Here is a 26,380-nt window from a genome sequence, read left to right as displayed (position 1 = left end):
CAACCTTTGCCAAACCCCTACAGTGAGCATGGTCAGGGCCGTGTCCATGGAAGAGCTGAGGGAGGCCAGGCTGCAGGAGGGAAAGTGAGTGGGCCTCCAAGCTGATCTTTCTGATGTAGGGTGGGGCCCACATGGTAAGCATGCAGGGATCGAGATGTGGAAGTCCAGACCCAGGAAGTCTTCCTGGAGGAGGTGGAATTTGACTTGCAGTTTGAAGGACCAGTCAAATTTTTTTTTTTTTTAGAGGTGGAGTCTTATATGTTGCCCAAACTCCTCTAGAACTCCTGGCCTCAAATGATCCTCTTGCCTCAGCCTCCCAAAGTGCTGGGATTACAAACAAGAGCCATTGCACCCAGCCAGTAGAATGTTGAAAGGAACAATAGAAAAAAATGGCATTCAGAAGGGAAGAAGGGCATGCCAAGGACATAGAAAGAGAAAGGGCAACTGGCTGGGCACAGTGGCTCACGTCTGTAATCCCAGAACTTTGGGAGGCCAAGGCGGGAGGATCACCTGAGGTCAGGAGTTCAAGACCAGCCTGGCCAACATGGTGAAGCCCCGTCTCTACTAAAAATACAAAAATTAGCCAGGCGTGGTGGCACATGCCTGTAATCCCGGCTACTCAGGAGGCTGAGGCAGGAGAATCGCCTGAACCCAGGAGGCGAAGGTTGCAGTGGGCCAAGATCACGCCATTGCACTCCAGCCTGGGCAACAAGACTGAAACTCTAAGAAAAAAAGAGAGAGAGAGGGCAACTGACTCCACCTGGTTGAGGGGTGTTTTCCATGCATGACCTCACTGCATCGTTGTGGCCTCTCTGAGAAGGAGGCATCCATGTCCCCATTTCACAGATGATGCTCAGACAAGTTGAGTCACAAAGCCAGGAAGAATGAGAGGCAAGAATTGACTAGCTCTGGCAGACTCTAGTCCTTGGGCAAAGTCCTTGTGTCCATGGCACCTTGAGCTTGTGGGTCTGATTGTGCATTTGAGTCTGTGTATGTGTGAGTGTGCTGTCATATGTGTTTGGTGACCTTGTGTTTACAACGCATATGACTGTGGCCATGTGGGTTCTGTATACATGCATTTATGAGCATGGATGTGTCAACCTGCGGGGCCTTGGGGACAGGGGTAGGGGGTATTGTGTATCTGAGCGTGAGTTTGTACATCTAACTGTGGCTCTGCCTGTCTGTGTGTTTGGGTCTGAGGAGTGGTTTTGTTTGGGAATGGTGGTGTTCTGTGGCTGAGAGGGCATGTTTGTGACTGACTGAACTGTAGTTCTTTTGAGGCCCTGGGTGCATTTAAGCCCCACTCAGATTGGGGTCCAGAGGGAGCTGACTCAAAGGAGGCAATCTGAGAAAACCCTCAAAAACCAGCGGGGCATAGTGGCTCATGCCTATAATCCCAGCACTTTGGGAGGCCAAGGTGGATGGATCACGTGAGGTCAGGAGTTCGAGACCAGTCTGGCCAACATGGTGAAATCCCATCTGTACTAAAAATACAAAATTTAGACAGGCGTGGTGGTGAGTGCCTGTAATCCCAGCTATTCGGGAGGCTAAGGCAAGAGAATCACTTGAACCCGGGAGGCAGGGCTTGCAATGAGCCAAGATTGTGCTACTGCACTCCAGCCTGAGCAACAAAGCGAGATTCCATCTCAAAGAAGAAAAAAAGCCAGCAAGTGATAGAAAAGACCTCTAACAGTTTAGAAAGCCTCAGCTGTGCGTCTCTCTGGCTTCACAAAGCTCTGAACTGGAGAAACCCAGGACCCCAATGGGGGTGGTGGAGAGAGAACTCTTTCTAACTGGTAGAAGCCAGAAGGAAGCTCCTGGAGCCCTTTCCCTGGTTGCAGGGAACTCTCCTACATCCATTTGGGAGCTCTGCAGGTGAAACTGCCTACTCAAGACGCCTCAGCTTATTAGCAGCTAGAAGTGGTTCTGGGCTGCTGGGATGGACCCTGCTGTCTGGAGCTGGATATACCCAGGTGTAGAGATGGGGTGGACTATGGAAGTGAGGGGTTTCCAGGGAATAGACATACAGGGAGAGCCCTCAGAATTTAAAGACAGAGAAGCAATGAGAAACAAGCAGTGGATTAGGAGCAGAGACCTAGGCTTGGCTTTGCCATTCATTTGCTGCATGACATTAGCAAATGAACAGCATTCATTTAGTCAGTGTATGAGTCAGTTACTCCTGCAATAATGCTGCATAACAAAATCACCCCACAACTCAGTAGTTTAAACAATAAACATTTATTTCCTCACTCACTAGTGTGTGGGTCAGCTGGGGTTTGACTAATCTTGGCCGTGCTCTCTGTGCTGGGCAGGACTCCAGAATGTGAGTTGGGTTCAGCCTGTTTCATGTTTCTCCTCATTCTCCTTGGACTGGCAGCCACCCCAGGCTTGTTTCTCTCAAGGTAAAGGGTAGGAGCATGGAGGGAGCCAACCATACCTCATTGGTCAAAACAAGTCCCACGGCCAAGCCCAGCATCAGTGGGATGGGGAAGTATACTCTGCCCCCAGTGAGTGGGCCCTGCAGAGTTACTTGGCAAAGGACGTGGGTACCTAATCCTATCACAGAAAAGGAAGAACTGGGGTCATTGATCGAATCTACCATGCACATGAAAATCACTTCCTCCCTCTGAGGCCTCAGTTTCCCCACCAAATTTTACATAAGAACTATATGTAAGCACAAGTTCCAGAACCCAGATATCAGTCTACCCCAGTCCTGCTGAATCAGAACCCCAGGCGTAGACCCTGGGAATAAACATTGTTAACAAGTGACTCAGGTGTTTCTTACCATCGGACAAATTTGGGAAACTCGGGTCTAACCCCCTTGAAGCCCTCAAAGCCCTGAGGCTTTGGGAATTATAACAAGTCTTTCCCCCTCTTCTTTATTCCAAGCCCCTTGGCAAGCCCCTTCTCTTACAGCTGCTCAGAGCCCAGCTGGGGGCTGTATAACCACACCACACCCCCACCCCATTATCCCCCTTTGCCAGATGAGGAAACTGAGGTCCAAAGAGGTATAGAGTCATTTATGCAAGGTCCTACTACTTAAGTGACCTCTACTAATATTTAAACCCAGGACCACGTGACTTCATGTCTACACTGTTCTCCAGTGTAGTGTAGACACAGTATCTGCCCTTGAGGATGTATGTCCTAGTTGGAAAAATAAGACACAGACACAGAGCCTACATACAAGATGGCATGGATGAGGGCCCAAGAGGTGCTGGGGGAGATGAGGGAGATCACAGGCAGGAGAAATCATCCTCCTAGGGAATGAGCAAAGGGTATGTCCTGGAAGGCTTCCTGGAAGAGGAGGCATTTGAACTTGACTTTGAAGAATGGAGAGGCTTCTAGCAAGCAGAGATGGAATCATACAGGAAGAAAGATGGCCTGGGGGAGGGAAGTGCAGGAGGCAACTGGAGGGAAGATTCTTCTTTCTGTTCCTCCTAAGTGTCAGGTTTCCCTGACACAGAGTCTTGGGACATGCTGTTCCCTCTGCCTGGAAAGGCTTTCTTATCCCATTCTTCCTTCAGGCCTCAGCTCATTTCGCTGACCTTCCTGACTTGGTGGGACACCTCCCTCCCCAGCCCCAGCACCAGGGCCTTCTAGTTCCCGTGGTCGAAATACTACCTTGTGTCATTGATCATTGAGTTCTTGTTCGTCTTCCCCATCATCAGCACTTGGGGCACACGTTGGGTCTGCTTTTCCTCACCATGGTTTTGCCGGCACCTAGAGGGGGCTGCACCACAGTGAACATTCAGCGAACATTTTCAGAAGGGTTCGCAGAAGCGTGGGGTGAGGTGGGGTGTGGAGAAGTGCAGTCGGGCTGGGAAATGAGGCTGGGAACTCGATTTCCAGACAAATGCATTCAGTGGTTGGTTTTAAACAGACCCTAAAATTCAATATATAAATATCTAGCTCATTGCCTTAAAAGGGAAAAGTGTTTCTTTTTTTTTCTTTTTTTTCTTTTTCTTTTTTTTTTTTTTTTTTTTTTTGAGATGGAGTCTCGCTCTGTCGCCCAGGCTGGAGTGCCGGGGCGCTATTTCAGCTCACTGCAAGCTCCGCCTCCCGGGTTCAAGCCATTCTCCTGTCTCAGCCTCCTGAGTAGCTGGGACTACAGGCGCCCGCCACCACGCCCGGCTAATTTTTTGCATTTTTAGTAGAGACGGGGTTTCACCGTGGTCTCCATCTCCTGACCTTGTGATCCGCCCGCCTTGGCCTCCCAAAGTGCTGGGATTACAGAAGTGAGCCACTGCGCCTGGCCAAAAAAGTGTTTCTTTTGGGCAAGTGACTGGGCCTTGCTCACAATCCCTTGGCATTCACCAGGGCCAGAACTGTCTTCTGACTTCGTATAGCCATCATGCCGCCTTCAAACCACGCTCTGCCTTTCCAGAACACCTTTCTGCCTCATATTCATGAGTCGTGCTCATGGCCCCCAAGGAAGGAGGCTGGGCTGGGCTTGAGGGGTAAGGAAACAGGGGCTGGGAGAGGTCATGCCATGTACCCAGGTGCACTCTGCTGGACAGTGGCAGACCCAAGAGTCAGTCCGGCTATTCAGAGTGAACCACGCTACCCTCCTGCCTGTCCACACCCACAAACAAGGCCACGGCAGAGAGGGACAGGAGGGAGGGACAGAGGCTGAGCCTTAGAGTGGGCAGTCAGAGGAGAGCTTCTCTGAGGAGGTGGCATTTAAGCTGAGGTCCGAATGACAAGCAGACAGCCCTGCAGACCTGGGGGCTGGGAGGTGTAGCATTTCACTGATACAGGGCTTCTATCCAGTGCCCTTGGCCGTTCTCCAGGGCTGCCCTGGACACAGCCTTCGCCCTTTAAGGATCTCACCCTGAGCAAGCCCAGAACACCCCCACCTCTGCCAGGTTCCGGAGGTAGTGGGAAGGGTCTGTGCTTTGGAATCAGGCAGCCGAACCTGGCTTTGAGTCAAGCCTGGCTGCTCACCAGCATGCAACCTTGGACAAGTCACTCAGCTTATGTCTGATTGCATCTTCCTCATGGACACCTTCGCCCTCTCCTTACAGGAGGATTTAGCTGTGAGGATTTCAGCTAAGCTATGCAAGGTGCCTCCCAGGTTGCTGGCACAGGTAGGCACCTAAAACACAGAGATCATTCTCTATTCACTCTAATCCCCAAAACGGCTCACATTTGTTAGGTGCTAACTGTGTGCCAGGCACAGTGCTAAGCCCTTCATACTGAATCCTCACAATGATACGAGGTAGGTCCCGTTGTCATCCTGTTTTATAGATGAAAGGAAAGCAAGGCATTGAGAGGTAAGTAACTTACTCCGCTCTCCCAGGCCAGGAAGTAACAGAGCCTGTGTCTCTGCATCCTCAGGGCCCAATTTGAGTAGACCCATGCCTTCTACAGAGATGGGGCAGGCAGTCCATATGCCCCATCCATACCACAGCCTGGCTGGGTATCCCCAGCCTTTGAGGCCCCCTGTAATGAACACGGTCAACCACTTAGGAAGCTCTACCATTGGCAAATCCTAGGAGCTCATGTTGGAGAAAGGACATTGGAGCTGGGCCTGACAAACTCAGCCCCCATCCCACACGGCCCATTCCAAGCTGTGTAGCCAGGATGTAAGAAGATCTCATTTCTCTGAGCCTCAGTTCCATCACCTACAAAATGGTCATTTATCTATCTTTGCAGCTTTGCTAGATAGTTGTGGACATTAACAAGAATGTGGACAGCGCGTGGCACATAGAGGGACAGTACATGGCAGCTTGGCTTAGTTCTCTATTGCTGCCAGAACAAAATGCCTCAAACCAAGCAACTTAATACAACACACATTTATTATCTTACGGTTCTGCAGGTTCAGAAGCCTAGCGTGGGCCGAGCGCAGTGGCTCACACCTGTAATCCCAGCACTTTGGGAGGCCAAGGTGGGTGGGTCACAAGGTCAGGAGTTTGAGACCAGCCTGACCAACATGGTGAAAACCTGTCTCTACTAAAATTGCAAAAATTAGCTGGGCATGACGGCGCATGCCTGTAATCCCAACTACTCAGGAGGCTGAGGCAGGGCAGTTGCTTGAACCCAGGAGGCAGAGGTTGCAGTGAGCAGAGATCGTGCCATTGCACTCCAGCCTGGGTGACAGAGCAAGACTCCATCTCAAAAAAAAAAAAAAAAAAGAAGTCTAGCTCTAGCATGGATCTCATCAGGCTAAAAGCAGTGTTGGCAGGGATGTGTCCTTTCTGATGGTGCTAAGGGACAATCTGTTTTCTTACTTAGAGGGGTTGTTAGCAGAATTCAGTTCCACGTGGCTGTAGGAGTGAGGCCTCTCTCCCCTTGCTGACCATCAGCTGGGGGCTGCCTGAGCTCCTCAAGGCCTCTCTTGGGTCCTTCCACAGAACCCCGACATCTCAGAGGCAGCAGCAGGACATTGAGCTCTTCTCACTCTCCAACTCATTGGTTCTTTAACTCTCTGCTGGGAAAGGTTCTCTTCATGTAAGCACTCAAGAGATGCCGTTCAAGCTACCTGGATAATCTAGGAAAATCTCTCCATCTCCAGGGTCATAACCTTCATCACACCTGCAAAGTCCCTTTTGTCATGTAAGGTAACATATTCACAGATCCAGGGGATTAAGACGTGAACATCTTTGGGGGGTCATTATTCTGCCTATCACAGAAGTTAAACCTACATCCAATTAAAACTCAGCAGCATTGGCAGAGGCCTTGGAGTTCACCTAGGGCAAACACCTCCTTTTAGAAGAAAACTGAGGCCCACAGAGGTTCCTTAGTGGCTACCCAAGATCCCACAGCAGGTCCCCAACACCCTGACCGGGTCTCCGTGACATCACTCCGCATGGCTTTCTTGTGGAAAGACTTTCAACTCTCCAAAGCCTTTTCTGCCACTTGTGTTCTCTGATCCTCCACCCTGCTGTGGGGCGGGCACACAATGGCTCAGCCTCTGGAACTGGCATGAACATGTACTCACCTACTTCTCTCCCTGGGGGACCAAGAGGATCAGAGAGAAATGGGCCAAGAGAGCCCCCTGTGCACTCATGCCTGACCACGAGGTTCGAGAGGGAGATGGAGGGAGAGGGCACTTCCCTCCCTGGGCCGAGCCCTCTGCGAGCATCTCCCTCTTTGATCCTCCCAAGCATTCTGCAGGGAAGGCATTGCTGACCTAGAGTATCATTTAAGATTGGTTTTGGCTGCATATTCCAAGAAGAAAAATAACAGACAGCCACTGCCACAGTAGTGCTGGTTAACAATCAGCCATTAACCACAAAGCCGACCACATGGAACAAGAAGCATTTAGCTGGCTCGGGAGTCTCGGGGCTGACCGGACAGTGACGCTGGTCTTGGCTTGGTGCATTCTTAGGTTTGTCGTTCATCTGCTCCGGGTCACTCGGCAGCTCTTTGGGTTTTGTCATGGCTTTATTGCATGTTTGGGGGTTGACTGCTGTCCACTGGTCTGGAGTGGCCCTGGAGGGGACAACTGGAGCGGACAACTGGAGCAACGACTCTGCTCCGACATGTCTCAGCCTCCAGCAGGTCCGCCTGTGCGTGTTTTCTCGTGGCAATCACGGGGAACCAAGGCAGCAGGCAGACACTCGCAAGGGCTTTTGCAAGCCTCTGCTTATATCGTGTTGGCTTATATCCCATTGGCCACCACAAGTCACGTGGCCAAGCGAAAGTCAGAGAGAGAGGACTACATAAGTTACAGGGCAAAGGGCATAGATACAGGGGGGTGATTAATACAGCCAGTCTAAGAGAGTGGCTTAGACCAAAGGGAGGTTTCTTTTTCTCATGTGTGAAGCGTGTTAGAAGATAGGAGTACAGCATCTCCATGGAGCCATCAGAGATCCACACTCCTCAGCACACAGCTTCGTGTCCTCGTGGACCAAAATGGCTGCAAGATCTCTGGCTATCACATCCATGTCTCAGGTTGCAGTGGAAGGAGAGCGAGAAGGGTAGGGCCCTCCCTTTTAAGGAAACTTCCTGGAAGTCCCACACATGCTTCAGTTTATATCTCATGGCCATATCTCATGGCCACTTCTAGCTGCCAGAGAGGTTCAGAAAATGTTATCTTCTATTTGGGCACAATGTACCTAGCTAAGAACCAGGATTTTGTTAAGTTGAGAAAGAGAGAATGGATAGTTGATAGGCAATGAGTAGCGTCTGCCACATCCCATTTTACAGGTAAGGAACCTAGGTTCAGAGAGAGGTAACTTGCCTGTGGTCACACATTGGCCTAGAACAGTGGGCATCTGAACCCTGAACGCCACCTTTTCTCACCTTCACCGTCACCACTATTCCAGAGCACAGGGCTACTCATGGTGCTGCTTGAGAATCTGAGCAACCCAGACAGCTGCATGTGGCTCACATCATCCCCTGACCCCGTAATCTGGGCCAAGTCCTGTGCTAATCACTTTGCAAACAGGTCTTCATTTAACCTTCCTTGCCCATTCTACAGAGGAGAAACTGAGGCATAGGAGGTGGAGGTAGGCTGCCCAGACCACCTGCTTTGAGGCCCAGGTTCTTAGCATCTTGCTAGTCCAGGTGCTGGGGTAGGACTGTCCCACCAGGAGGCCAAACGTGAGGTCAAGACGTTTCCACAACCCACTAGGAGGTGGTTGATTTGATGTTTCTCCAGCACAAAGCCCAGGACCTCGCCTCAGCCCACTCATAGGCTACTTATGGGCAGGGCCAGGTAACCACGAGTAGAAGAAACCAACCTGGGCTTTAGAGTCAGACAGACCTGGGTCCCCATCCCAGCCCTGCTGCCTGGGGTGTGGGGCCATCCTGTCGGTCTCTTCCTTTCCTCATTGGTGAAAAGGGAGGGATTAACCCCTACTCCATCTGATTGTGAGGAAGGGGGCTGGCGCCGGGCAGGCTCTGCTGCATATATGCTAGATCCAGGGGAGAGCGAATGAGTACATGAACAGCCAGTTGCCACCCTAGAGAGGGGCTCTTCTCAAATTCAAGGAAAAAGTACTAATAATGTCTCCTGGACCCAGTTTTTTGTTTTATTTTTTTCATATGTTCTACAGATTGCTAGTTCCAAAGAACATTAATAACTATTACGTGAGAAAAGGTTTCTGAGGCCAAATGAACCTGGGACCACAGGGTTAAACCGAGTTAACTGGGTTTCTCCCCTGCGGGACTTCTCAGAGCCTTGAATTAAACACGTGTGCAGTGTGAATCTCCACAAGCAGAGGGGCTACGACTCTGTGTTCCTCAAACTTCCTTAACCACAGAATACGCAGAGCATGAACCAATATCCCACCCTAGCACCAGTTGTCTGCTTTCCTTTTTTCTGTCCCATACCACTCTCTAAGAGGCCCATCGGAAGGAATCAGAGGCCCACTTTCTGGAAGTTTTATTCGCAGAAATTCGGTTGTGAGAATTATCGTCAGGTCATCCAGAATTGCAGACAGATCATCGGGGGTTAACTGCGTTGCTACAGGTTTAAGGGACAAACACTCAAAAAGCAGCTGTCCCATGATTAGCTGGGAATTCTAAGAGTCCTGTCCCAAGTCAACTGTCCCTGCTACAGACCCTGGAGAGGACGAGCACAGTGACAAGCAATTGTCGTGGAACTGTTGGCTGGCTGGTGGCAAGAGGCCCCACGTCACTGCAGCAGTTCCCAACTGTGGGTGGGCACAGGGCCTGGGGGAGAGGGAACCTGCCTTCCACTGGCTGCTTGGGAAATATTGTCTGGGGTCTTTGTTTTAGTGTCCAGCCCACAAGGTCGGTAGACTCAGGTTCCTGAGGGGGCCAGAAAAGGGGAGAATCTGCCTGGTCCCCGCTTTTCCCTTTCTCCCTCCCTTCCTTCCTCCTTCCTTCCTCACTTTCTCCCTTCCTTCCTCCTTCCTGTCTTCCTTTCTTCCTCCAGTAAATATTGGTCATGCACCCACTCTAAGCCACACACCGTTTCAGGCTCTGGGGATAAAGGATTGAATGAGAAACAAGGTCCCTAATCTCAGATAGTGTTGGTGCTATGACAAAAATAAAATGGGTATGAGAAGGCTACTGGAGGGGAGAGGTAGTCCAGGAGGGCATCTTGGAGGAAGTGACATTTGAGCTCAGACTTCAGTGAAGTGGAGGATTTGGCCATGGAAGATGCGGGGGAAGAGGTTTCCAAGCAGAAACACCGTGGGGCCAAGGCCCTGAGCCAGAACAGAAAGGCAGCCAGTGTGGACGTCTTGGGAGAGAGGGGGCAGGCAGAGGGAGGTGGCAGACACCAGGCAGCTGGGCCTTGTGGGCCACCATAGTGTATCTGTGTCTTATTCTGGGTGCAGTGGGAAGCCGCTGAGGGTCGTCAATGGGGAGTGAAGACATCAGGGAGACACTGGGATCTGCAAGTCTGGGGCTTGGGATGGGGTCTCTGACTGTCCTATGCCCAGCAACCTCTCCCCCACTCCCTTGGAGCTCAGGGATCTTCGGACCAGTGAAAGGGTCGTAGGTCAGGGCTGTGAGGGGAAGCTGAGCCAATCCCCAAGCCCCCCTACCTCTTGCAGCAACCAGGGGCACAGGCTGCTGGCTTCCTGTCCTGTCCTGGGATCCTAGTCCCAGAAGACCCTGAGAGACCACCCCATACAACCCCTTCATGCCCTGAGAAGGAAACGGAGGCACACAGAGGGAAGGCTCCTTCCCCAAGTCTCAGCCAAGGAAGGGGCTAAACTCCCCACTGGGGTTCGCTGAGGGCAACAGGGCCCCTGACCACCTGCTCCAGACAAGCAGGCCCCGCCTTGCCGGCCTCCCCCTGCCCCTCTCCGCCACAAGCCTCTTTTGTGCTTACTCCCTGGGGCTCCATCTCCTTGCAGGGGTCACAGGGCACCGCTGACCCCATTCCCCTGTCAGCGTGCCCGACTGGTAATTGAAAATACCAGAATTCCCTGATGACCAACTTACAGGGAAACCTGACACCCCAGGGTGGGCGGTGGGCAGCAGGAGGGGTGGGAGAGCATCCAGCTGTTCCCTTTTCTCCACCGTTAATCCCCCTGGATTCCAGGAGAAAGGCCAGCCCTGCTGGCCCCCATGGCCCGCCTTGATCATCTTCCCGGCAAATGCCGCCTCCTTGCCACGCCCGGGGTTACAGGGCTTATGGGATCAGAGCCCGGGTGAGCTGCCTGTAACCCAAGCCTGCCAGCTACGCCCGCCAGGCCCAGACCCCCAAGGCCGCGTGGGACCAGCCTCCACCAGCAGCTGAGCTCCCAGAGCTGGGGCGGGCTGGGTGGGTGGTAGGTGAGTCAGCGGGAAGCAGGCAGGGTTAGCTCTGCAGCAGTTGGAAGGGAGCTGGACCAGGGTGTCCTCAGGGGCCCTCGGAGGTCCACTGGTTTCCAGACCTCCCTGGTCAGCCGGCATCAGCCACAGCCAGTGGAGGGGAAAGGATGTGTGGGACCTGGGTGAGCCTGGGTTCAAATCCCAGCTCCACTGCTTGCTGTGTGGCCTTGGGCAAGTTACTTTACACTTCCGTGCCTCCATGTCCTCATCTGTAAAATGGGTATAACAGTAATACCAGCCTTGTAGGGTTGACAGGAGCATGAAGTAAGTTAACGGATGTGAACCATGTGGTTTGCTGTTAGCTGCACGGCCTTTCCCTTTTTCTGGGCACCATGGGGCGTACAGGGGCTGTCAGAATGGCAAGCTGAATGACAAGCTTATTTTAGTTGAGGAGCAGGTTACCACCCCTACTAGTCCTTCTGTGGCTCCCCAGTGCCTCAGGACTGGAAGTTTGGCCCACACTTTCCTCAGCAGCCTCGTCTCTTCCCCTCTCATGGAGCTCTTTGTTTAGCTGCCCCAAGACCCTCTGAGCTCCAGGGCCCTATATGAAGAGTGTAGCCCAGGCAGGTGACGGGGGCAGGCTCAGCAGAAGCCAAGCTACAAGCAGCCGCGTGGCAGGTGGATCATATACTAGACCAGGACTCAGCTGCTCCTGGCTCTCTTCCAGGTCTACCACTACCAGCTGTGTAACCTTGGACAAATCACTTTCTTTCTCTGGCCCTGAATCCACTAGTCCTCAAAGTGTGGTCCACAGACCAGCAGTATCAATATCACCTGGGAGTTTGCTAGAAATGCACATTATCAGGCCCCACCCCAGACCTGCTGAAGTAGCATCTCGGTGGGGGGTGTTGTGGGGAGGCCAGCAATGTGAATTTTAATAAAGTCTCCTGGTTATCATTATGTCCATTCAAGTTTTAAAAGTGCTGTAATCTAGGATACATTCTACAATTGTCCTTTGTTGGGAGGTGAAACTCCAGAGAGAGGTGCGAACAGAGCAGCCCCTGCTGAAATCCCAGAAGGTGATGTGAACAGAGCAGCTCTGCTGAATTCCCTGAAGGTGGTGTGAGTGGAGCAGATCCTGATGAATTCCCAGGAAGAGGTGTGAATGGAGCAGCCTCTGCTGAAATCCCACACAGTGGTGTGAATGGAGCAGCCCCTGCTGAAATCCCTGAAGGTGGTGTGAACAGAGCAGCCTCTGCTGAAATCCCTGACAGTGGTGTGAACAGAGCAGCCCCTGCTGAAATCCCTGAAGGTGGTGTGAACAGAGCAGCCCCTGCTGAATTCCCAGGGAGAGGTGTGAACAGAGCAGCCCCTGCTGAAATCCCAGGGAGAGGTGTGAACAGAGCAGCCCCTGCTGAAATTCCTGAAGGTGGTGTGAATGGAGCAGCCTCTGCTGAAATCCCTGAAGGTGGTGTGAATGGAGCAGCCTCTGCTGAAATCCCTGAAGGTGGTGTGAACAGAGCAGCCTCTGCTGAAATCCCTGACAGTGGTGTGAACGGAGCAGCCCCTGCTGAAATCCCTGACAGTGGTGTGAACAGAGCAGCCCCTGCTGAAATTCCTGAAGGTGGTGTAAACAGAGCAGCCCCTGCTGAATTCCCAGGGAGAGGTGTGAACAGAGCAGCTCCTGCTGAAATCCCAGGGAGAGGTGTGAACAGAGCAGCTCCTGCTTAAATCCCAGGGAGAGGTGTGAACAGAGCAGCTCCTGCTAAAATCCCAGACAGTGGTGTGAATGGAGCAGCCTCTGCTGAAATCCCTGAAGGTTTTGTGAACAGAGCAGCTCCTGCTGAAATCCCAGGGAGAGGTGTGAATGGAGCAGCCTCTGCTGAAATCCCAGGGACAGGTGTGAACAGAGCAGTTCCTGCTGAAATCCCTGAAGGTGGTATGAACAGAGCACCCCCTGCTGAAATCCCTGAAGGTGGTGTGAACAGAGCATCCCCTGCTGAAATCCCTGAAGGTGGTGTGAATGGAGCAGCCTCTGCTGAAATCCCTGAAGGTGGTGTGAATGGAGCAGCCTCTGCTGAAATCCCTGAAGGTGGTGTGAATGGAGCAGCCTCTGCTGAAATCCCTGAAGGTGGTGTGAATGGAGCAGCCTCTGCTGAAATCCCTGAAGGTGGTGTGAATGGAGCAGCCTCTGCTGAACTCCCAAGGAGAAGTGTGAATGGAGCAGCCCCTGCTCTTGTTCAAGGCTGAATCACTTTGATCAAGTCCTGAAATGGGAGCTTGGATCCCACAGCTCCATGCCACTTCTGAGTCTTACAGCTTCCCCAGTGCCTAGCATGGTGCCCATCCTGGGACAGGCACTCATTTAGTTGAAAAACAGTATGCTTCCTCCCATTAAGCCGTGAGTCCCTGGAAGGCTGGGATGCTGTGAGGTTCCTCTCCAGAGCCCCGGCACCCAGCATCATGTTAGCATCATAGCAACTCCATGAACTGAAAAATTCTTCACAATGTCTCCCTCCTGAGGGGTGCCCAACACCCCACTCAGACCTTCACATGCATTTCCACTGCCTTCTCACAGCGTCCTGGCTAGGTGAGGGTTCCTACTTGACAGGTATGAAAACTGAGGCTCAGCAAGGCTAAAAGTACCTGCTCAAGGCCACAAGTGAGTGAGTGGAGGAGCAGGGAGCTGCATACAGGTCTGTCGGACTCCACCCTCAGGGCTCCCCACCGCTAGGCTAGACAGCCTTGCCAGGGACTGGATGGGAGCGTCCTGACCTGGGCACTGTGCGGGTCTAGGCATGAAGCAGTAGGTGAGTGAGCACACCTGGAAGCAGCGCAATCCAAATACTCCTCACCCGTCCTTGCCCTTGCGGCTCTGAGTCTGATGCTCCGTTGATGCAACACACATCGACACAGCACGGCTCTGACTCCACCCTTCACACATCCCTCACCACCTGCTTGGCCGGCCCTCTGGGAGACAGACCCAGTATTTCAAGGAGCCCTGGAGGCTGCCTCACCCAGCCCCCCACCCCAGAACTGTCCTCAGGCCCCTGGAGGCAGGGGTGGGGGACATCACTCCCAGAATCTCTGGCAGCTGAGTTTCAAGCATCCTCCTTAGCTTCTCAGAGCACCCCCGTCGCACCTCCACCTCCACCACACACAGACCCAGTGGTCAGCCCCTGTGGGTTGGATGAGAGGGGCTGAGAAGCTGGGGGGAAGCATGGGGATTGGGGTGCTTCCCGGGCCAGCACAGGGGATGAGCCCTCAGATTGGCCCTGCTCTGTGACACTCCAGAAGGGCCTGATTTTGTTGTTTCACTGGGACACCGACCACTGACAAGCCCGTGACAGGGGCAGACAGCCTGGACTTCATAAAGAAGGTGGACCCTCGGCACTCCGCACAGCAGAACGCTCAACTCCTTACAAAGGCAGCTCCGCGGGGAGGGGTGGCACTGGGGCTGGAGGCAGGTGGGAAGTAGGAACTGCTTTGAGACCCAGAGGGGGTAATAGCTAGGGCAGGATGACTCAGCTCCAAGCCCACCTCAGCTCCTCGCCAGCTGTGTGACCTTGGGGAAGTCACTGTGCCTCTCTGAGCCGCTGATACCTCTTCTGTAAAGTGCAGATATTGACCCCCATCCTACATGATTGTTGAGGGGGTTAAATGAGATGCCACAGGTCCATGCTCAGTGCACTGTGACAGGTGACACCCACAAACACCGACGGTGCTGACCACATGCCAGGCACTACACTGAGCACACAACCAGACCCCTGATCCCTCTTGGGAGAGGCCAATGCCCCTGGCAGGGCAAGGAGCCAAGCTGAGAGTCAGGCAGCCTCCCCTGGGTGTAAAACGAACAGAGGCTCATCAGGGTCTAAGTCCTTCGTGCATGTGCTGCCACCTCATCTGGAGTGTCTCAGGACAATTTTCCACGGCTCCTTGGGGTGCCAGAGGGGAGTCTGGACCTGCCCAGACCCACGCTGGCCCCCAGGCTCATCCTTGGCGTCAAGGGCTGCAGGGAGAGGACTGGCAGGGAACACTGGAGCCTCAAGGCCTCAGAGATCTTCTAGCCTGGCCTAGGGTGCCCAGGAGGAAGCCAGGTCCAAAGGGGAGGCAGCTCGCCTAGGTCACACAGCCAGTTAGCAGCAAGGCAGAGAGGCAGTCTAGGGGCAGACACAGAGCAGGAAATGGGTGCATCAGCTCCAGCCTTCAAACCCCACAGCCGATGTTCAGGTCCCCCTGAGCTCCTACCAGGCCTGCTCCACACTGACATCCCATATGGTCAGAGCCCCTACAGAGCAGGACTTGGGGCTGGGAGAAGCATCAGCCTCCACTTTCCAGCATCCTTGTATCAGCTGATACAGGACATCTACTTGTGACAGACCCGCCCAGGAACGGGGAAAGAATGCAGGAGGTGCTCCCTTCACCCTGGTGAGTCCTCAGCCCCTCCTGGGACCACAAAAATCTCGGGCCCAGAGAAGCAAGGAGTCTTGCCAGAGTCACACCACGGGTGTGGGGACCACATTGAGAGTCCCTCTCTGGCCAGTCCCACTCTGGAACAAACACTGTTCTGGCAAGATGCAGACCTGGGTCCAAATCCCGGCTTCCCCACTGACTGTGTGATCTCAGGAAGCCACGTGCAGCTCGGAACTTCAATGTCCTCACCTGTCAGCAGGGGTGATACACTCTGTTATCAACAGTCAACTCAGGAAGTGAGTATAAAGGGCCCAGGGTCATGTCTACAGAGTTGATGCTTCCTGGAGGTTTGCTCCGTGTGAGAAGGAGGCAAAAGACAGTAGGCCAGATGCATTATGAAATAAAGACTCAAGAATGGGCTGTGTGCCATGGACCTACCTCGGCAGCTCATACCTCCTCTCTTGACCTCAGTTTCCATGACTGTAAAATAAGGGAATTGGGCCAGGCATGGTGGCTCACGCCTATAATCCCAGCACTTTGAGAGGCTGATGCAGGAGGGGATCACTTGAGCCCAGGAGTTCGAGACCAACCTGGGCAACATGGCAAAACCCTGTCTCTACAAAAAATACAAAAATTACGCCAGGCTCTGTGTCTCATGCCTGCAACCCCAGCACTCTGGGAGACCAAGGCAGACAGATCACCTGAGGTCAGGAGTTTGAGACCAGCCTGGCCAACGTGGTGAAACTCTGTCTCTACTAAAAATACAAAAATTAACCAGGCATGGTGGTGCACACCTGTAATCCCAGCTACTCAGGAGGCTGAGGTAGGAGAATCGCTTGAACCCGGGAGGCAGAGGTTGCAGTGAGCCAAGATCACGAAACTGCACTCTAGCCAGGGTGACAGAGCAAGACTCCATCTCAAAAAAAAAAAAAAAAAATTAGCCAGACATGGTGGCACGCACCTGTGGTCCCAGCTACCTGGGAAGCTGAGGTAGGAGGATCATTTGAGCCCAGGAAGTTGAGGCTACAATGAGCTGTGTTCATGCCACTGCACCCCAGCCTGGGCAACAGAGTCTCAAAAAATAACAATCATAAAATCAAATGAGGGAATTGTACTAAGGTATTTCTTCTCGCCACTCTTTGAAACAGAGTTTCGCTCTTGTCGCCCAGGCTGGAGTGCAATGGCGCGATCTCGGCTCAGCAACCTCTGCCTCCTGGGCTCAAGCGATTCTCCGGCCTCAGCCTTCGAAGTAGCTGGGCTTGCAAGCATGCACCACCATGCCTGCCTAATTTTGTATTTTTAGTAGAAACAGGGTTTCACCATGTTGGCAAGGCTGGTCTTGAACTCCTGACCTCAGGTGATCTGCCTGCCTCAGCCTCCCAAAGTGCTAGGATTGCAGGCGTGAGCCACTGCACCCGGCCATGTACTAAGCATTTCTAAGTACATGTATTTCTAAGCATCCTTCTAGCAGTGCACACAGCCTCCCTGACTACTTGTCTCTTCATCTAACCACCTCTGTGAGTGCCCTCGCAGCACTGATGGGAGGAATGGGAGGGGGAAGCGACTGATTGATCTGTTGAGATGAAATTCACATGACATACAATTAGCTGTTTCTATCTCTACTGTCTCTCGACTTGATGTGGCCTGAGCTTCCCCAAGGCTGGTGAAGTCTTCAGTGTCTATGACCTGAAGGTGCCCGATGAGAGCTCAGCAGCAGCACCCATAGCCCTGCATGAGCCCCTCTGCACCCTGTCGGCTCCCCCAGACTGGCTGTGTGGCCTCAGCCAGATGCCCTTCCCTCTCTGATCCCACAGATCCCCCCATGTCCGAGCACCTCTGAGGGTGGGCCAGAAGCTGCACCTTCTCATGCCTCCCTGACCCCTGACCTCTGGCCTCTCTTCCAGCTCCGTCGGCAGTGTCCATCATGCATCAGGTGAGCCGCACCGTGGACAGCATTACCCTGTCGTGGTCCCAGCCAGACCAGCCCAATGGCGTGATTCTGGACTATGAGCTACAGTACTATGAGAAGGTACCTATGGGCGGGCTTGGTGCTCTCCCCATCACCCACCTCCCTGAGGGCCCCTGTCCCAGGCTGAGGCCTGGGGGTTCTGCCCCTCTGCAAGACGAGACGCGTTGGTGCAGGAGAAAGAGCACTGGCCTTGGAGACAGGCTGCCTGGCTCCCAACCTGGCTCCACTCCTCCCCGCTGAGACCTTGGGCAGGTGCCTTGACCTCTCTGGATCTCACTTTTCTAGTCTGGAGGATCCGCCCAGCAATCTCAATAAAATGCAACAGTCACATCCCTTTCCCCACCACGACCCTTTCATCTTGACCTCAGTGGCTTGATGTTGTGAAAAACTGGCTTTCCAAAAAGCTGCACTTATGAAGTGATAATTAGTCACTTACCTCTCCTTTGACAGAGATTTGAAACTGCTCGAGGGAGCTTCGGCCCGCCCTGCTCTGATTCCTGCTAAAACACCCACTTTCACTCGCCTGTATGCCCTTTGCATGGGGAGAGGTGATTTCATTTCGAGCTTTCCAATCAGACCTTAATTACTCCCTTCGGGGACCCAAGGTGGAAGCTCCTGGGATGGTAGAAGGAGCACTGAACTAGGAGTGAGAAGCCATAGGTTCAGCTCCCAGCTCCATCCTTCACCAGCTGTGTGACCTTGGGCAGGCGTCTTTCTCCCTCTGAACCTCAGTTTCCGTCTGTGTCGAGTGTGGGTGAGGCCCCTTGCGGGGAGCTGTGCAGGTTATAGAGAAAGGGCAGCATGGTACCTGGCCCTCAGCAGACGCCATGCATGTCCCTGGCCTTCATGCTCTGCCCTGCCTGCTGCACAGTGGACGATGGTGACAGGATAGGAGGCCAGGTGGATGTGGGGCCTGCACAGTATGGGGGCCGGGAAGTAGACAGCACGATTGCCCACCCACATGGCTGGATATCAGAGGCCCCAGGAAGCCTCTCCTATGAATGATGATTTCTCTTACCTACTCCAGGAGGCAACAAACAGCCACAGAGGCTGCAAGGGCCCCTGGGAAAGGCATCGCAGGGCTTCCATTCAGACTAAGACGTCAATGACTGATACGGAGGCCTTTCATTGAGGGCAAGTCCAAGGGTAACTGCAAATGGATAGAAGTGCTCTCCCTGAAGGCTGAGAGGAAGAGTACAGACAGTTGCAGCCAGTCCTGCTGGAGCCTGGCTTTCTAGGGCCCAGCCTGGCCTTTGCACTGTCTTAACTGCTGGATCAGCTAATCAGGCCGGTCTCCGGGGCCTTTCAAACACTTACCCAGCCTTCACCAGCTGCCTTACCATTGCCTGAGTGCGTGTTCATCCTGTCCCCTAGGCAGTGCATTCCAAGAGGTCAGGGGTTACGTCTCCATTCACCACCTTCTTCCCGGCACCCAGGCCCCAGGCCTGGCACCAAGGAGACACTTGATCAGTATCAGTTGAATGAACAAGTGAATGAATCCCTTCCCTTGTGCCCTGGCCCCCAAACACCTCCTGGGACTTCATGCCTGCCATCCCCTCACCCACCTACCTCGCTGCCCATCCTTTTCCCTCATCCTCCCCTCATCTCTGCCTGTTGGAATTTTCAGGGTCCCTCCCAAATGTCACCTCTGCCACAAGCGAACATGGACTCTGCCCCTCTGTTACAGCACCGCACGTGGGTAGAGGGTGCTCCTGTCTCCCGCAGGGGACCGTGGACACTGAAGGAATGAATCGTGTGAATGAATGAGAGATGTGAGTGATGGAGCCTGTGAATCAAAGAGGGAACTGGCTGGGCACCATGGCTCATGCCTGTAATCCTAGCACTTTGGGAGGCCGAGGCGGACGGATCACCTGAGGTCAGGAGTTCGAGACCGGCCTGGCCAACATAGTAAAAGCCCGTCTCTACTAAAAATACAAAAATTATCTGGGCGTGGTGTCGCACACCTGTAATCCCAGCATTTTGGGAGGCTAAGGTGGCTGGATCACGGGGTCAGGAGTTCGAGACCAGCCTGACCAACATGGTGAAACCCCGTCTCTACTGAAAATACAAAAATTAGCTGGACATGGTGGCGCATGTCTGTAATCCCAGCTACTCAGGAGGCTGAGGCGGAGAATCACTTGAACCCAGGAGATGGAGGTTGCAGTGAGCTGAGATCATGCCACTGCACTCCAGCCTGGGTGACACAGTGAGATACTGTCTCAAAAAAAAAAAAAAAAGAGGGACCCAGTGGGTGGCTGGATATGGATGAGTAGATGTATGGATGAATTCTTTCTGTCTAAACTGCTCCTATCCCTACATTTTCCACCTGGCCAGCTCTGACTCAACCTTCTAGATCTTAGCCTAACATCACCTCCACAGAGAAGCCCTCCATCACTGCCCAGATGCCATCCAATGCCCCATTTCATCTTCTCCTTGTACCTTGCCCTTCTGCATAGCGTTTATCACAATTACCATTTTTAAGTGTTATTGAGTAATTAGGTATTTAGTACTTCTACACTGAGTTAGATAGTAAGTTCCTTGAGGGTGGAGATGTTGCCATGATCTCTGCTGTGTCCCCAGCGCCTGGCACACAGTAGGTACTCAAGAGCTGTTTTTTGGATGATTCAGGAAGTGGCCACAGCTGTGGGTGGTGAAGGCCTGAGCTGTGGGTGGTGTGAGGAAGCAGCCCTACCCCTCGCTGGGCCCTGGAGGGCCTCCAGGCAGGAGCCAGCGTCTCTGCTCCCCGCAGCAGGAATAGCTTAGCAACTCAGAACCCAAAAAGGCCAAAAAAAAAAAAAAAAAAAAAAAAAAAAAAAAAAACCTAATTAAGAAGCTTTGTGATTAAATGAAACTGAAAGTGTTTGTCCCCAAAGACGGCAACGGAAATGAGGAATCCCAGCGCGGGTCCTGCCTACGACCCATTTCCTACCACAGCGGGCAGGCCTGGGGAGGCTGCTGGAGGTGTGAACCGGGAGGCAGCTCTGCCCTACTTTCTGCCGCTGCCCGAGCATCCCCAGGTCCCTGCTGAGGGTGGCAGGACCTGCAGGCTCTGCAGCAGCCAAGGTTACCACCTGCTCACATTTCATGAGCACTTGCTATGTGCTAAGCACGTCACCTCTAGCGTCTCATTTATCCTCACCACAGGGCTCTTCACCCCATTGGATGGAAGGGGAAACTGAGGCACGGAGCAGTTCCATAAGTTGCCCAAGAGGATCCAGCAAGCATTTTGACCTGTGGTCTCACTCTTTAGTTGGCTGTCCTGCCTCCCAGATTTTTTTCCCCAGGGATGCTTCTGAGATGACCTTTAAGAGGTAGACAGGACCAGCCCCTGCCATGGAGACTGTTAGGCATAAATGGTGAGGGGGGCCAAGCGGTGAGAGGCTGAAGGTGCAACAGCCTGAAGTACACTGTGATGAGACGTGGCCCTACTTCTTTCAGTCCCTCCCCCAGGGCCTGGGGTACAGACAGGGACAGCTTGGCATCTGCCAGTGAGGAGATGGACACTGGTTCACTCAACTTTCAGTCTCACTAGTTTTGGGTCAGGCACTAAGCTGGGTACCAGGAATTCTGAGGGTGACCAGGTGGCTTGGAGGCCTCAGGGACTTCACAGTACAGGGAAAAAGAGTCAGACACTGAGAGCCGTGAGACAAGGTGTGACACTAGCCACAGAAGGGTCAGCAAAGGTCCTGGGGCACCAATAGGGGCCCACAGTCCTGACATGAGTGAGGGAAAGCCTTCATTCAGTGACACGTGGGCTGAGTCTTGAAAGATGCTAGGAGTTCACCAGACAAACATGCAGGTGGGAACACAGTCATTCTAGGCATCGGGAATCGCAGGTGCAAAGGCCCTGGGGCAGGGATGTGTGGGCTGTGTTCAGGAAACAGACAAGGCAAGTGTGGCAGAAGTGGGAGCATCAGGCGAGGAGGTTGGGAGGGAGGCTAGGCTAAATGTCATGGGCCTTCCAGCCTTGGGAGTCTGGATTCAATTTAAAGTATGATGGGATGGCTCTGGAATGATGCAGTCTGACTCAGATTCCTTTAAAGATCCCTGTAGCTTGCTGTGTGGAGAATGGATTCCAGGGAGACAGAGAGACCCAGGGAGCACCTGTACAGGGCTCCCAGGGGATGCCAAGTGAGAAATGATGGTAGGGAGCTGGGGGAGTTGGCAGCAGAGATGGCAAATGCCAGCAAAGTCTATATATACACACACACACACACACACACACACACATATATATATATATATATTTTTTTTTTTTTTGAGATGGAGTTTCATACTTGTCACCCAGGCTAGAGTGCAATGGTGCGATCTCAGCTCACCACAACCTCCGCCTCCCAGGTTCAAGTGATTCTCCTGCCTCAGCTTCCCAAGTAGCTGCGATTATAGGCATAAGCCACCATGCCCGGCTAATTTTGTATTTTAAGTAGAGACGAGGTTTCTCCATGTTGGTCAGGCTGGTCTCAAACTCCCAACCTCAAGTGATCCGCCCGCCTTGGCCACCCAAAGTGCTGGGATTACAGACGTGAACCACTGCGCCCAACCAGCAAAGTCTGTATTTTAAAGCCTGGAGGACCCGGGAAATGTGAAGGGTGACTCCTAAGAGATGGAGGTGCCTTTTCCTGGGGCCGATGCAGGTTTGTGATTCGTAGGTGTGGTGCTTACTGGGGCAAAGGGGTTGGAGTTTAGGGAGGGTAGAGAACAGCAGCCAGGAGAGTGTGCAGAGGAAGAACCAGAAGATGGCATCTGGGAGAATGCCAGGGTTTAGGGAACGGAAGAAAGCAGAGTTGATGAAAATATTAGAGGAGGTGCTAGCAGAGGGGTAGGAGCAGAACCAGGAGCCGTATCTATCCCTGACCTCTCAGACAAGGCTGTGATATGCCAGCCATCACCGCCAGGGAGGGACAGCTAGGCTGCAGGTGGTGAGATTTATTCCAGCAAGTCCACAGCCGGCTTACCTAACACGGGAATCCTCCTTGTGTCTGCTATTAGATTCTTTCCTGAATACTCCAATCTTCCTAGGAGGGGAAGTCAGATACTAAGCCCTGCAGGCCCGTGAGGCCCCCACCTCCACCTCTTTCCCACTCTTTTCCTTCTTCAGAAATGGCTCTATTAGGGTGGATTCTCCATTTGGCCTTTCCCCAGCCCCACTGGAATTTCCCAGCCTGCCCAGAGCCCAGAGCTGACAACTGCATTGCTAGATGGCTTGTGGAGGCCACTGATGAATGGCGGTGGCCTTGTGCAGACCCAGGCCTGGCTGCTTCCGTCAGTGCCAGCGCCCCAGGGGAGGTGGCCTCATTTGGCAGCTACCCCAAAGCACACAGGTTCAGGATCCCCCTAGTCCCCCAAGAACTCAAGGAGAAGAGCCGTTCATGAGGCCACCTGTGGTCGATGGACCTTGTAGCCCACATCGATTTTAGGATTTATTTAACAGAAAGTGAAGAGGAAGGACATTCCAGGCAGAAGGAGCAAAGGTTGGGGGATGGGGGGCGAACTATGAAATGAACGGCCACATTCAGGGTGTTGCCCAGTACCTGGAGTAGGATCTACCTGGAGAGGTTTGTCCACTCATTCATTCACTTTTGCCTTCATCCATCCATTTAATAAACATGGGTAAGGGCTTACTCTATAATGGTTTTTTTTGTTTGCTTGTTTTTTGGGTTTTTTTTTTTTTTTTTTTTTTTGCTTGTTTGTTTGTTTTTGTTTTTTTGAGACAACAGAGTTTCGTTCTTGTTGCCCAGGCTGGAATGCCATGACGCGATCTCAGCTCACTGCAACCTCTGCCTCCTGGGTTCAAGTGATCCTCCTGCCTCAGTCTCCCAAGTAGCTGGGGTTACAGGCGTGTGTCACCACACTCAGCTAATTTTTTGTATTTTTAGTAGAGACGTTGTTTCACCATGTTGGTCAGGCTGGTCTCAAACTCTTGACCTCAGGTGATCCAGCCGCCTCGGCCTCCCAAAGTGCTGGGATTACAGGTGTGAACCACTGCGCCCGGCCTCTGTAATGGTTTTGATGATAACAGTGATGATGGGAGCCAACATTTATTAAGTCTTTTTATGTGCTAGAGACTGTGCTAAGAAGCTTTACCTATATTTTCCTTTAAAATCTCCACAACCACCTCTTGTGGTAACTACTGGCATTAACCCACTTTAGAAATTAGAAAACCGAGGCCTGGAAGGCTTAAGACATGCACTCAGTGTCTCAGTGGCCCTGAGCTTCCAGGTAAGTGCTCAGACTAAAGAGTAGCGGATTTCATACTGAATTTCTTCCCATCGCCCCTTGGTGCTTAATCACTGTTCAGATAAAGGTACCCCAGGGAGAGGAGAGACTGAAGGGAATTAGCATCTCTAGGGCATCTCCAATGTGCCAGGCACTACCTGATCAAATTTTGTCTTCACAACAGCCCTGAAAGGTTGGCATTTATTGTTCCTTTTATTTGGAATAGAAAACAGGGACTCAGGGAAGTGAAGGGTCTTTCCTAAGGTCACGGTGCAATTAAGTGAAAAAACAAGGATATGAAGCAGCTTCCAGCTGGGTACAGTGACTGACACCTATAATCCCAGCACTTTGGGAGGCTGAGACGGGTGGGTCACTTGAGTCCAGGAGCTCCAGACCAGCCTGGGTAACATGATGAAACCCTATCTCTACCAAAATTACAAAAATTAGCCGGGTATGATGGTGTGTGCCTGTAGTCCTAGCTACTAGGGAGGCTGAGGTGGGAGGATTGCTTGTGTATGGGAAGTCGAGGCTGCAATGAGCCATAATCGCGCCCCTGCACTCCAGCCTGAGTCACAGAGCAAGACCCTGTCTCAAAAAAAAAAAAAAATCTATCTATCTACCTATCAATATATATATATATATAGAGAGAGAGAGAGAAATTAAAAAAGGAACAGCTTCCAATCCCTTGCCCAGCTTTAAAGAAGGGAGCTGCTCAGGTTGGTTCCTCGCTCTCCTGAGGCACCTATGGAACCCGCAGCCACCTCTCATCTCCCTCACATAATCAGGACTTAAAACCTCCAGCGTCTCTAAGTGGGCACCCACCCAGTTTGCAGAATCTAACCCGTTTTCAAGTCTGAGCAGCGCCCATGTCGTACAGTGGCACTTAGTGTTCATGTCTGGTACTGCATCCCAGGTTTTGTAGATTTTTGAATACCAATTTAATGTTCATTCATTATGTCAATAATTAGTGAACACTTGCTGTGTGGCAAGCCTGGGGAGTCCAGAGATGAGCAAGACATGGTCCCCGGCCTCAGGAAATCCACATCCTTAAAGAAGATGGAGAAGTATATTAGGACAATAGGTGGGACAGGAGACAATTGAGAGCTGCAACCCCTGGCTGGGACATCTGGGAAGTCTCCCCAGCAGAGGTGGCACTTGCGTTGAGTCTAGACCAATGAGTAGGGCACTGCAAGACAAGTGAGGAAAGGGCATTTCAGACAGGGGCCACAGTGCTTGCAAAAACTCAGAGTATCCGTGGAAGATAGACTTGCTAGATAAAATACAAGACACATGATTACATTTGAATTTTTCAAAAATAAATGTTTTAGTACAAATGTGTCCCAAATATTGCATGGGGCATACTTACACGAAAACGTATTTGTTGTTCATCTGAAATTTAAATTTGACTGAGCAGCATCCTATATTTGTGTTTGCTAAATCTGGCAGCTCTACCAAGGAAGGGGGGAAGAGTTAAGGGTAGCAGGAACCTAGGAAACATTAGGGATATCACAGGAGAGACTGGAAAATGGTGGGTCAAGAAGGGTCTGGAATGCCGGGCTAAGGAGTCAGCCTTCACCCTGTGGGCGCTGGAGAAGGACTTTGTGTGAGGGACCCTGGGCTTGGTACAGAGGAACAAAAACAAGCCCTCCCTCGTGGGCTCATAGTCAAGGGGGCGAGAGGAGCCTCAGCCCAAAGTTGAGGGGGCGTAGCAGAAACCCCCTCCTGTGGCACCCACAGAAAGTGCTCTGGGACTCAGAGAAGGAAGAGGCACATCTGCCTAGGACATCAAGGAGGCTTCCTGGAGGAGGAGGCAGATGATCTGGCTCAGCAAAGGAAACCCTCTCTGCTTCTGCCCCACCAAGCTATCCCTTCACATCTCCTACATCCCAAGCTTTTTCTCGCCTGCTTTCCTCTGAACCTGCTGCCTCTTCTGCCAGGCATGCACATCTTCGCCTGGGTGGTTCCTGTTTGTTCTTTGAGATCCCATTCCAGTGCCCCCCACTCATGAAGGAGCTTTCCTGACTTCACCTGGTAGCCCCTGATATGGTTTGACTGTATCCCTGCCCACATCTCATCTTGAGTTGTAGTTCCCATAATCCCCACCTGTTGTGGGAGGGACCTGGTAGGAGGTAATTGAATCATGGGGGCAGTTACCCCCATGCTGTTCTCATAATAGTGAGTGAGTTCTCACAAAATCGGATGGTTTTATAAGGGACGTTTCCCCCTTTGCTTGGCACTTCTCTCTCCTGCCACCATGTGAAGAAGTACGTGTTTGCTGCTTCTGCCATGGTTGTAAGTTTCCTGAGGCCTCCCCAGACATAAGGAACTGTGGGTCAATTAAACCTCTTTCCTTTATAAATTACCTAGTCTTGGGTATGTCCTTATAGCAGCATGAGAAGGGACTAATGCAGCCCCCATCCCAGACCAGGTCACATGCCCCACAGCATGTGCTTACCCTATCAGTGTGAGTCTGTTATGCCTATTGATTGATTTTGTCCTCTGAACAAACTCTGAGGTAGCTACTGTTACTATCCCCCTTTTACAGATGAAGACACAGAGAAGTTAAGGGACTTGCCCAAGGTCACAAAGGTAATATAGAGTGGA

General features: G+C 52.3%; 1 protein-coding gene across 5 annotated transcripts in view; it reads left to right on the top strand.

Annotated features, from left to right (window-relative positions):
• The window catches only part of EPHB2 (EPH receptor B2), a 213,161-nt gene that overhangs the window by 155,651 nt on the left and 31,130 nt on the right, over positions 1-26,380 (top strand). For all 5 annotated transcript variants that reach the window (XM_073007717.1, XM_073007716.1, XM_038002726.2 and 2 more), the window contains exon 6: positions 17,496-17,620. In XM_073007717.1, coding sequence (XP_072863818.1) covers positions 17,496-17,620 — 125 coding nt within the window. The remainder of the gene's footprint in view (positions 1-17,495; positions 17,621-26,380) is intronic.

Source organism: Chlorocebus sabaeus, chromosome 20 (assembly GCF_047675955.1).
Source record: "Chlorocebus sabaeus isolate Y175 chromosome 20, mChlSab1.0.hap1, whole genome shotgun sequence".
Classification (NCBI taxonomy): Eukaryota; Metazoa; Chordata; class Mammalia; order Primates; family Cercopithecidae; genus Chlorocebus; species Chlorocebus sabaeus.
Note: the sequence above shows the minus strand (reverse complement) of the source record. Positions and strands in the feature narration are given on the sequence as shown.